The following is a 13,514-nucleotide window of genomic DNA, read 5'->3' on the forward strand; positions in this document are numbered from 1 at the left end:
CTGGTGCCGTCAGACAATCCCCTCATTCACTGCTATCTAAATGACATTTAATTTGAGTCTGCCGTTGATCTCTCTGATACCCTGAGTGCTTCCAAGACGTCCATTCTGCCTGTCGTGCCACACCGGCCCAGGGTACGGAGGCAGGGGAAATCTGATGAGCCGTCACACGGCGCCACGCACACACAAACGCACCCACACACACGCACCCGCGAATGGTCGAAAACATCCTGAAATGAAACCCAACAGGTAGCAGGTCTGATTTCACAGGATACATCGAGTCATGAGAGAGAGAGAGAGAGAGAGAGAGAGAGGTGGCGATACAAATTGGGTTAACACACACATCCAAGCGCTCCTAAAGCCCTCTCTCTCTCTCTGGGTATACCCCCCTGATTTGGTTACTGCTATAGAGTGATGTATTTCCCCATCAGACAGTTCAAATCACTATAATGATACTGACGTATAAGAGTTGACTTTTTTTCTTTCCACAGGCCATTATCACATGATCCTGTCCTCTGTGCTTCATTATGTCTGTCAGAGAGAGAGAGAGACACACACACACAGAGAGAGACCCACAGACAGAGAGAGAAGCACACAGGCAGAGAGAGAGAGAGAGACACACACACACACACAGAGAGAGAGAGAAGCACACAGGCAGAGAGAGACACACAGAGGGAGAGAGAGAGAGAGAGACACACACACAGAGAGAGAGAGAGAGAGAGTGAGAGAGAGACACACACAGAGAGAGAGAAGCACACCGGCAGAGAGAGAGACACACACACACACACACACACACACACACACACACACACACAGAGAGAGAGACCCACAGACAGAGAGAGAGAAGCACACAGGCAGAGAGAAAGAGAGAAGCACACAGGCAGAGAGAAAGAGAGAGACAGACAAAGACAGAGGTAAGCAGATCAATGTGCAGACAGAACCTGGTGCTGAGCCCAGTTTACAGGGAGCATATAAACTAAGCCTCTCTCCAGTGACCCCTACTGGAAGACCGGTGGACAAGTCAACCGTCTGCTTATTGGCCCTTGCATTCATCAATGCATCCTACTCTGCCAGCTAGGAACTGGCAAGACGTGTCCTTTCTGACTGGTTCTGATGGGTACTGGGGGGGATCAGAAGAATGTGCAGAAAGGAAAACTCCAACGAGGAATGATTCACTTAAAAGAGAATAAAGAAAGAAAACCTGATGCTCTCTGCTCTGCTATGAAGTTCTTGTGGAAACTGGTATCTAGCTGGCAGTGTTGTAGTACTCGAGTCCAGGACATGGACTCGATTTCCAGGACTCGTGTCTCGACTTGGAATTGAGCACTGATGACTCAGCCTTGGATTTGGGACTCGAGCATTGACTGCATTCGGACTCAGAAGGTGCAGACAAGTACTCAGACTTGTTAATTGATAAAGTTATTTATTTGAAATTTATTTTGTAATAGGCCCTAATCATTTGGCATAAGATATTGATGGCTAGTGTATTTGTTTGGCTATTGTGTCACAAAGTAAATAAACTACCTGTGAAATGGTGACCGCTGTGTCATTTATGTTTAATGTACATTAAACCTTTTTTTATTTGTATGTTAAGTTTTACTGCAAGAGTGGAGTGGACTCAACCTTGATGTCTTGGACTCGGACTAGGGTAATGGGGACTCGACTCTGACTTGACTCTGGCTCTTCTTTGGTGACTCTGACTCGACATTTAGTGATTAGACTACAACACTGCTGGTATCTAAACCAAAATGCATCAGCAGCACATTATGTCGATCTGACTCTGAAAATAAGCAGTGAAACGTAGGTTGTCTGCCATGGTCACCGATTGTGAAATGTTTTACTACAATGAAGCTGGTTAACGAAGGCAATCAATATGATTTACTACAAACTAAAAGAAAAAAAGAAATAAATATATATATATATATCATAAACATGCAAAACAGATGAACTTAGAGCAACTCTCTTATGATCACATGAATTGTAGTTTATGTGAAGCATCACGGGTCAACATCTGGGCCGCTTCACGAGAGATCCTCCTGGGCTGATGTTAATGAGAGATGCTGCATAAGCTCAGGTCTAGACGTCCCAGCGGCCGCAGGGTTACGCCGGGACATTAGCGGAGCCTCGCGGAGGAATTAGCTCATTAATGTAATGGTAACAGCCTCCCCAGGGGGCCGCACGGCAGGCGCATCTCCACAGCCCCCTCCCCCCCACCTTTTATTTCTTCAATGTATTTATTATTTATTTTTGTGAATCACTCTGCTTATCTGAGAGGAGGAGGTGATCAATACGGCAGCATTACTGTACACAGATAATGTAGCGTGCTCGGGGGCTAGCGTCCGTCTAGCAGACCATTACGCCACGCCAGCCATCCAGATGACGGATCGCGATAAGTAGACAGGCGGGCCTTGCGTCCTTGTGGTGCATCTCGTCAACAGCCCCCCCCCCCCGCCCCCCCCCCGCTGTGTCGCTGACCCGACTCGGCTCCGACGGAAGGTTAGAGTTTCACTTCTTTCGCCGACTTTCCCGTCTCTTTGGAAATACAGAAAGGAGCGTGGGGGGGTTGAATATACCTAGGAGACAGGAGTATTCAAATACTCACTACAGGGGACCATAATAACTAAAGTATGTCGTGGGCTTTTTATCTGTAATAATTATATTGATGATTTTAGTTCCTCTCTGAAGAGAGCAGGTTGTAGACGTCTCTGGTGCTCCTCTGGGGAGGTAGATCAGGTTCAGTCCTTCAGCCCAGACCTAAACGGAGCACTTATAGAGGATCGGCTGCTAAAACATTGTTGGAAGGATCATTCCACTAATTTTTAACAGGATATATTTTCTACTACCATTATTTATCCTCAGTTTGTATAGATTGTTGTGTATTGTCGTTTACATATCTACTACGGTTGAGGAGCCGGGAAAAACAAGCATCTCACGTTTCTTTCTGAATGTATGTACATTTAAAAAAGCAGTGACAAATAAAATAATCTGAAGCATCTAGCATCATTCATATGAATTGATTCTACTCATCGATTAGGCCACCGTTGAGTGAGATGTGCTTTAAGGCACTTGTCAGATCTCTCCCGGTTTCCAATGCAATCCATCGCCCTGGTGACCATGAGTCCAAAAGAAAAAAAATAGGGGAAAATAAAAGCTTGAAAATAAAAGTTTGAGTGGCGGCCGGGTAGCGCAGCGGACTAAGCGTCTGTCTACCACCGCAGATACACTGGTATCAAATCCAGCCGCCAGCGGTGCCTCCGGCTTGGCCGGCCGTCATACTGACACAATTGGCAGTGTCAGCGGGAGGGAAGCCGGTGGGTGGTAACCTGGTTGTTGTAAACAGCGACTCCTACAGGTCGGTCAGGGCGCCTGCACAGCGAGGAAGGGATCTGGGTGAGGTAGTGTGCCCTCCCACACGTTACACTCACCCAATTTGAGTCCTCACTGCCAGGTGAAAAGAGGCTGCTGGCTGTCTCCTATGTATCGGAGGAAGCATGTGATAAGACTTCAGAGCTCCCTAGACCGGCAAGTAGGGGGCAAATGCGCGCAATGACCAGGAAGGGGAGGGGGGAATTGGCATAACGACTAAATTGGGATGGGAGGAAAAATACAAGAAAATAGGAGAAAAAGTGGATAAAAAATAATAATAATAAGTTTGAAAATAAAAGCTTGAAAATAAAAGGAATCATCTTCCAACGCTGGGCTAACCACGGGGAGACAGAGAACAGACCAGGATCCCAGCCAACTTTTAAGCGCTCATAAAAAAGAACCTACGAGGGTCTGTGTGATTGTCTTCAGTCTCATTATGCAAGAAAAAGCCTCTGCAGGATACCCTGTTCAGGCACGATGGAAGCCATTCAGTTATGACAGTGGCATGATACCGCAAGGCCCATTCCTCCACCATTACTCATAGACCACTTGATGATTTGATTGGATAAGCAGGTGGAGGAGTACGATTGGATGAGCATGCGGAGGAATGAAAGACGTGCTGCAGATCTACACTTCCTCTTCCTGTACATAAGCACATCAAGAGGATGTCTTTACAGGCGTACTGTGTGTTTAACGCCACTGCGCCAACATGCACACACGTCCAAGTCTGATCCTGAGCAAACTGCTGGGTGGGAATTTTTACTACAGTGCCGATTAATATTCTGAAGTTATCAAACTGACAAAATAGTCTAATTATAGTTTAGTGCCAAAAAATAAAACATTAGTAATTGAACTGTTTTTCATTGTGTATGTGGCGACACCCGAGGTTGTGTTGAGATTGCGGCAGAGAAACGCCTCGGACCGGTTTCCATTTAGCGCTTTGTTGCATCTTGTGGCCACGTAGCGCTCATTTCTGAGGATGTGCACAAAGTACGCTCCAAAGGAAAGCAGTGTACGTGGCTCCACCCTCTTAAAAAAGGTGCTATAGATAACATTCATCCACTAGATGTCGCACTAAATCACCAGCATGTCATTTATCCAATCGGGTGCATTCCATGTGGGGGAAATGGGAAGTAAGGGGAAAAGTGCCTGCATACACACACAGTATTTTGTTAGATACATCGAGTATACACATTTTTGAGCACTGGTGATGCCACCAAACCGTCGATGACTCGGGGGGGGAAAGAAGCAGTCTGCTAGTATCTTTGAACTGCTGCGGTCAGGCAAGCGATACCGGAGTCTCATGGCAAGCACAGAAAGACTCCGAAGAAGCTTCCATCCCCAGGCCATCAGGATGCTCAACAAACAATAACACTATGTAACAACCATCAAATGCACTCACAGCACACACATCCACACGCACGCACTCACTTAAACAAACAACTCACTGCAGCACCCACTTTAGACACTTTAGAATACCTTTTTTTTTTTGATCCACTTTTTCTCCCATTTTTCTATATTTTCTCCCATCCCAATTTTCGTATCATCCAATTCAACCCTCCCCTGTCACGAACGCTGTTTCTTGCCTCCCACAAGCCGGCTGCAATGTGGACTAAGTCATACATAGCACAAGTCCCCTCCGGTACTTGAGGTAACAGCAGTCGCATCTTTTCACCTGCGCAGCTCGACCTCTCAGTGTCGAGGAGTAACGCGTGGGAGGCTCACGCTGCCCCCGACACTTCCTGATTCTACTGCGCAGGCGCACCAACCGACTTGTAGGAGTCGCTTGTTCACAACGTTCGATCCCCACCCTTCAGTTTTCCCTCCCCGTAATACGGCCAATGTGTATTACTGCGGACGACCAGCCAAACTGAAAAACAATGTGGAGAGCTGGATTCGAACACGCGAATCCTAGCGTCTCCACACTGGTGGCGAGTGCCTTAGACCACTACACCACCTAGCCGCCTAGACACTTTAGAATACCTAAACACACTTTATATTTATTGGTAAAGAATTTTCACTACAACCGATACCTCATTACACCTTACTGTAAATTGTACCTCATCCCATTTCTGCTTTGCACTATATAGTATATTGTATATTAGTATATTGTATGGTAACTACTAATCTACTCTGCATTGAACATATGTACATACTGAACACTTGTGTCCACGTACGTGACTTCTATTTCTTTTACTTGCTATACTTATTTTATTTTATACTTATCTATTTTTGTCTAGCACAGTCTCTGGAGCGTAACAGAAAGAAGCATTTTGTATAAAAGTATTCTGTACTTCTGTATGACTACTAATAAAGAAACTTGAAACTAGTTATGTCTCCCTCGGTCGAACTGAACAACACGAGCCTTGATACCATTGACAGGCTAATAGCTGAAGCTGCGGTTGAATCCGAGTCTCCGTACCAAGAACAAACCAAACAAAACAAAACAAAACAAAACAGAGAGCTCCGTTTTAAATCGCCGACATTTCTCACAATTCCGAAGTCTACTTGAAATTCCCTCAGATTACAGTGATTGAGGGAGAGAGAGGGTGGAAAATCAATATACATGTGATGTCCTGTAAAAGCCTTATAAATATAAGTAGCGTTGGTCCATTAGCGAAGGTTCAGAGACCAGTAAATGCTAATGAATGAAGGAGCGGGGCCATTCCGGTCCATTAGAGGGTCAGCCCAGTGCGCTCGTTTCTCTGAGGCTATCTACTGGCAGCACCAACTCCAGACCCACAACTCAAAAAACACCCCGCGCTCCAAATGACGGATGGGACAGATGTGCTTTTTGTATTTCGAGAGGAAAAAGAATGAACACAAATTGATCGCTGCGAACGGAGAGCTCTTTCCATTTCAAAAAGAAAAAAAAGGGAGGGGGGGGGGGGCGTGTTTGTTATTCATTAATACATTTTGAGAGTATTTATTGAGGCGGGGGCCACTATAAACAGAGATAAAGTGGGGCTGGCCCCCAGATTAGCTTTAGCTCACTTTATGCAATTGCGAAAACATCGCGATTTGTAAATAAAGCAGAGCTGTCCGACACGGGGGGTCAGGGAGGGGGTACGGTCTAAACACGGGATCCGGTAGCCGTGCGCCAGGCCTCGCGACTGCAGATGCGTATCTGCGGCTGGAAGAGGATGGGACAACACGGCTAAGGCGACGTCGTCCACCGGAGGACGCTTTCTTGTTTTCATGCCTCCATATTTTCTTCTGAGTTCATAATGAAAAAAGGTGCATTTTCAGAATATTGTGAGATGAGCTTCGGAGGGGTGCGTTATTTTCATGCATGGTGGCTATGGTTGCGTGGCAACATTCAGCTGGTAAATACAGCAGAAAATACCTCCAATAGATGCAGACGACACAGGCGAAAATAGATAAGAGATCGAGAGACTGGTGTAACCGACCGGGAATAACTATGTTTCCAGGCATACAGACCCTCATCTGCACCTTTGTTTACACCGTTTATTTTTCTCATATTTTAGAGTTAATTATATTGTTTACACAGAACCCATACCGGTACCTCCACTCCCCCTCCCCCATGCTGCCAGAATTTCCCAAAGGGGATCAATAAAGAAATATCTTATTCACACAATTTGCTTATATTTGAACATCTATATTAATTAAGGCGGTCAAAGTTAACGCGGTATTAACGCACGATTCTATTAACCCATTCAGTGCCAACCACGAGATTAGTCGGATTAACTCGCCATGCGTTGAGTGCCAAGACCTGAGAAAACAGGGGTTTTAATCGTTATTTCTTTTATTAGCAATATCCATTCATTTTTCATCCATCCAGCCTGACGTTATCATTGGGAATGGGTCTGAGCTCGAAAATGGCAAATACCGCCCCCTATCGTCTCCCGGATGGTATTGCACATCATTGGATTGGATTGGGTGGGACTGTGCATCAAAAAAATAAGTCCGGTCCAGGTTTTACTTCTCGGGCATGCAGTATCGTTATAACAGATGGACTGAGGACACTCAGAGCAGCGTGGATTACGTGTTTTTGTGCTATAACGTTGGATCAATAAACACAATCAATATTTGGAATGGCGATCAGGAATTGGATTAATCTTTTTGCAGAACATCTGATGTGAGGTAAGGACTCTATTTGACCAGTCTTGGGGTAATCAGATGTTTTTTTCTCTGCCATCGCAGTGTGTGTGTGTCTGTGTGTGTGTGCGTAACGTTAGCCGTATCCACGGCATGGATAATAGATTTTCCAGCCCGCTTCTGTAGCGTGCATAAGTACACATATGCTATCGATAATCTAGCATTTATTTGAAAACGATTGATAAATCAGCCGAAACATGACAACATGTTTTGTGTATTCCAGTAAAGGGCTATTATCGCAGAATTTCTCTGGAATTCTCCAAAACTATACTCTTATTCAAAACGGTATAAAACGGAAATGTACCAATGAAAAAACAATCCGTTTCGTACATGTTGACTGCAAGCAAGTCATTGATAAGCGAGGGGTGTTTTAGACCCATAGCCATAATTTAAGATATAGTTTAGGCGTTCGCAAATTTCCCCGACCTCCCATTGACTTCCTTACTGGCACGCTAGCCCTAATATGGTCAAAGGGGCGTGGCTCTGAATGAGTTAACGACACTATTTTTTTTACCTCACGATTAACTTTTATTTATTTATTTTTTGATCCACTTTTTCTCCCATTTCTATATTTTTTCTCCCATCCCAATTTCGTATCATCCAATTCAACCCTCCCCTGTCACGAACGCTGTTTCTTGCCTCCCACAAGCCGGCTGCAATGTGGACTAAGTCATACATAGCACAAGTCCCCTCCGGTACTTGAGGTAACAGCAGTCGCATCTTTTCACCTGCGCAGCTCGATCTCTCAGTGGAGAGGAGTAACGCGTGGGAGGCTCACGCTGCCCCCGACACTTCCTGATTCTACTGCGCAGGTGCACCAACCGACCTGTAGGAGTCGCTGTCCACAACGCCCGATCCCCACCCATCAGTTTCCCACCCCCTAATACGGCCAATGTGTATTAGTATGAACGACCAGCTAAACTGAAAGCAATGTGGAGCGCTGGGCTCGAACAGGCGAGCCCAGCGTCTCCGCATTCGTGGCGAGCGCCTTGCCCACTACGCCACGTAGCCGCCCTCGTTCTTTGTTATGCTATCGGTATCCTATTATTATGCAAAGTCTAGGTGATAAGTGCCGGCCGGGTACTTGGCGCAACGAGTCCAGTGACAATTGTGAACGCATTTTTGTGTGCGCGCGTGCACATCCGTGCGCAATTGCGCGCACTTCTGCTCAGCGAACTACTAGGACGGCGTGGTACCCCGTCCACCCACCACTGCATCCCTGGCTACGGTGCAGTGTGCAGAGGCATGGCAGTGATAAGCTGTGATAAACTGTTCAGTAGTCTCAGAGCATCTGGGAAGAAGCTATTCTTCAGCCTGGTGGTTCTTGCCCGGATGCTGCGCAGCCTCCTGCCTGAAGGGAGGGGGGTAAACAGTCCGTGGGCAGGGTGGGTGGGGTCACGCATGATGTGGATTGCTCCGTCAGTGCATCGGTTGTTGTAGGTATCAGAGATGTCTGGTAAGCTGCATCTGATGGTCCTCTGTGCAGACCTTACAACCCTCTGTAGTGCCTGCTTCTCTGCCGCTGTGCAGCTGCCGTACCATGCTGTGATGCAAGAGGTCAGTACGCTCTCTCCACCACACATCTATAGAAGGATCTAAGGATGTTGGTGTCAAGCCCCGCCCCTTTCAGTTTCCTCAGGAAGTACAGGCGTTGATGAGCTTTTTTGATGAGGCTCAGGATGTTGTCGTGCCACGTGAGGGTGTTGGAAATGTGCACCCCAAGATATTTGATACTGGGAGTCACCTCTACAGCTGTGCCATCGATGTAGAGAGGGAGGGGGGGCGTGCTGGTCTTGCGGAAGTCTATGATCATCTCTTTAGTTTTTTTTACATTTAGGATGAGGTTGTTCTCCTTGCACCACAGTCCCAGCCCATCAACCTCCTCCCTTTATGCCGACTCATCCCCTTTTGTGATGAGCCCCACCACTGCGGTGTCATCCGCAAACTTCACTATGAGGTTACTGTCATAGTGGGCTCTGCAGTCATGTGTGAGCAGGGTGTAAAGTAGTGGACACAGCCCTGGGGGGAGCCAGTGTTGAGGATGATGGTGGAGGATACGGTGTTATTGATCCTAACAGATTGGGGTCCATTTGTCAGGAAGTCCAAAGTCAGTTGCAGAGATTGTCAACAGATTAATCAAATTATTACAAGAGCTATGTTTTTATTTTATTTCATTCCATTTACATTTTCTTTTGCCTTTTTATCCCATCCCCCAATTTAGTCGTTATGCCAATTCCCTTCCTGGTTGTTGCGCTGCCCTACTGTCAATATGGGGAGGGTGTACTGTAGATTATCACATGCCTCCTCCTGTCTTTTCACCTGACAGCTAGGAGTTTCACTGGGAGAACGTAACGAGTGCAGAGGTTCACGCCATCTCCCCCAGATCCCCTCCGTGCTGAACAAGCGCCCCGACCGACCAGTAGGAGTTGCTGTTGCAACGACCAGGACTCATAACCCACCGGCTTCCCACCCGCGAACACTGCCAGGGACGACTGACTGACCAAGCCGGAGGTACCACTGACAGCAGGAATCGAACCCAGAGTATCTGCGGTGGTAGGCGAGCACTTAGACCTCTACGCTACCCAGCCGCTCACGAGGGCTATGTTATCACGCGTGTGTAAACATACCGTAGTGTAAACATACTGTAGTCATCGATTTTGCATCACGATGAAGTTCCATTGGTGTTGAACTGCAGGTCCCTAACTCGAGCAATTGTTCTCCTTACTCCAATACACTTGAGTGTGGATATGTAAATGATATCTACTCACTTGAGAGGAATACGTGGAACTGCAGTGGGAGTGGAGGCAACGGCGACGACCTGCAGAATCTGCTCCAGAGCCGAGAGACCACCCCCCACCTGGAAGGACACTTGATCTGCATTGTGCTGGAGAGAGAAATAGAAAGATATATATATATATACAGAGAGAGAGAGGTAGAGAAAGAGGTAGAGAAATGGATAAATATATATATAAATTAAATATATATATAGAGAGGTAGAGGAAAGAGGTCGAGAAATTATTATATGTATATAGAAAGAGCGAGAGAAATATATAGAGAGAGACCGACAGAACGAGAAGTGTAGAGGATAGAAAGAGAGAGAGAGAGAGAGAGAGAGAGAGAGAGAGAGAGAGAGAGAGAGAGAGAGAGAGAGAGAGAGAGAGAGAGAGAGAGAGAGAGAAACAAGAGGACACAGTCAGTGGGGGACAACAAGGCCCTGGCTGGACAGGGGATCGTGTTGCTCTCACCGAAGCGGTGGGGGGGGGGGGGGGGCTCTCTTTTTTCCTAAAGGAGGGGGGGGGGGGGGGGGGGGGGGGGGTTGAGGGATTGAAACCTGAAACAAAGTGATCCCCAAAGTATTCCTGTTAAATCTCAAAAGTGCACAACCCTACTCCGCCTCCACAACAGCCAAATCTCAGCGGAGGACAACTAGTCGGCAGGCACCGCTCAGCGCCGGGGTGGTCTCTGCTGACAAACACAGACCCAGAGAGAGAAACAACCCTAGACTAGAGCTAAACAGAAATCAAAACAGAAACGATCGGATAAGATGGGACACAGAATAGAATGTTATTCTCGTTTTTCTCCCTCTGTTTACAATACACAGATTCATGAAAAGTCCTGTAATTATCGGTTCACCCCCGTATGCAGCGCTCCGTGTCGGCCCGCGTGTGTGGCGTGAAGATTTATGAACAAAACACCTTGATAGGCGGGGCTTGCCCTCCTCCTGTGCGGCCATGAGGGAAGCGTTTACAGTAATTGGCAGCGGGTCAGATGCGGTTGCTACGGCGTCCTAATAAATCAACAATCTACAAAGCCGAGAGTGGGTGCTGCCACCGGGCGTGTTTGTGCCTGGGTGGAGGAGAGGATATAGGGGCTGGGGGGGGGGGCCTGCTGACGGAAGCCCTATCTTCAGGAGAGAGGGCGCGGACCCCGGGTGACACTGGAGGTCACTCCCGATACCTAATGAGGTCGGAGACTCCTTCGCTAGTGCCCCCACCGCGCCTACCCACCCCCCCCCCCCCCCCAGCCCACCCACCCAACCACCTCCAATGTATAGTTTCCCCCCCCCACCTACCCAACCCCCACTCCACCCACCTCCAATGTACAGTTCCCCCCCCCCCCACCTACCCAACCCCCACTCCACCTACCCAACCTCCTCCAATGTACAGTTTCTTCCCCCTGTAAGATTCTGATCAAACTGGCCAGTATCACGTCTTCGTCTGTTTGGCCCTCCATCCAATTCCTCTGCGTTGTGTACTTTTAATGGTCCTGACGTCTCCGATACTGGTAGATAAGATCCTTATCTCCCCCCGTTAGTGCAATCCATAAACCATAACTAACTCTCCACCTCCGTAAGAATTCGACACTTCGACACCGTGAAATACCTTATGAGGAGAAGCGTTGTTTTATTGCTATAAACAGAACCTCATAATCTCTCGGTGTGTTCAGATTGTCCTTTTGTTATTCAGTCCAATAGTGGTCAGGCCTAGTCGTTAGCCTGAACCCTCCTCGTGTTAGCCGAAGCTAATGATGTCGTGGCATTCTTCCTCCTCCCCCCCCCCCCCCCCCCTCTCTCGTGATAAGAGGAGAGAGAGAGTCCTCTGTGTGATCTCAGTCCTACTCGCTCTCGGTCAGATTATCGTCTGTCTTACACCCGGAAACACCGCTCGACTCATAGATGTTCGTCGTCGCAACGACGGCCCCGCCTTCTGGTTGTCATGCGACGTGTTGTCATGACAACTGCATAACCTTTAACACTAATAAACTTTCATTCACTGTGAACCGCTCTCCCTCTCTGGGAGACACTCCGTCTTATCTCAGATGTTCTTCCAAGGAATGCATAACAAAACCCTCACTGACGCGGCCTGTGCCTGTGAAACCACTGGTTCCACCACCGTCAATATCACCGTCTCCTGCTTCCATGCACATTTCGATCTACCATTTTAGCTGTCATCTCTCCCCAATCTATACATCACATACATTGAAAAACCACAATTTTCTCTCACCCCTCAAATGTATATACTCTCTTTTTAGACTCTTTTTGTACTCATAAACAGTACTGTATATTTGTAGATCTGGTATGTCAGAAATGTCTAGATGAAACAGTACTGTCTATCTGTATGTCATATATGTTATGATGAATTGAAAATGGGGGACCCTGATGTAAACAAGACGAAAGTCTTTCTCTGGTCTGCATCCCCTTAACAATTGTGTGTATTTAGCTGTACTGTATTGTACCCATTCTGCAATCTGTTAATAAAATTTTCAATCAATCAATCAATCAATCAACAGTATTCAAATACAGCCACTTCACGGCGCTTTTGTCCCCCTACCCCTTGATGGGAAGTCGCCGACAAGCCTGAACACATTAGTGAAAAAAGAAAAAAAAGAAGCGCTTTGCAAAAAAATTACAGATAAGCTCTTCGTCTGTCACTCATGCCAGCTGCCGGGGGTAACGCTCGGCTCCGCGAGATCCGGTGACCAGGAAACACAGTCGAACACTGGTTCGGGATTTAGGGCGGAAAAACATTAACCGACATGCTGGTGACTTGTGTATAATGAGGATTACGGCTATCTGGGAGATGGTCCCATCAGTCAAGGCCACCGGTTCCTTTTCTCTAGGTGCCCCCCGGCAGACGCTGCAGTCACTGAGCGAGGTTTAACCCTCTCTTAACGCGGCCATCAACACACCTACCTAAAAGCTTCTGGACTAAATGAGAAGAGGCGGCTCTTTCACGGGCGGCTTATCAAATGGTATTAGAGGGGGGTAACCGGGGCCTGCCCGGTCCTGGCCGTCTCCTGTGAGAGCCGGCGGAGGACTGAGCCAGGTTAGTCGGCGTGTGTTCCTGCCGCGTTGACAGATTTATCTGTCAAGATGATGGAACAATAAGAGTGAAGACGCCTCGACTCAGAGAAACTACCTTGAAGAGGTTTCCTTTAGGTGGTCATAGAGAATAACAATAATAAACTAGAAGGGCACTCACGAGAGATTCCTCCCCATCTGGTTAACGTCATCAGCTTCACACGCCTACTAT

General features: G+C 47.3%; 1 protein-coding gene across 1 annotated transcript in view; it reads right to left on the reverse strand.

Moving 5' to 3' along the window:
• The window catches only part of scaper (S-phase cyclin A-associated protein in the ER), a 160,208-nt gene that overhangs the window by 39,809 nt on the left and 106,885 nt on the right, over positions 1–13,514 (reverse strand). Inside the window, 1 exon segment of the mRNA XM_084335011.1 lies at positions 10,251–10,366. Coding sequence (XP_084191137.1) covers positions 10,251–10,366 — 116 coding nt within the window.

Source organism: Notolepis coatsorum (assembly GCF_963971535.1).
Source record: "Notolepis coatsorum genome assembly, chromosome: 18".
NCBI lineage: Eukaryota > Metazoa > Chordata > Actinopteri > Aulopiformes > Paralepididae > Notolepis > Notolepis coatsorum.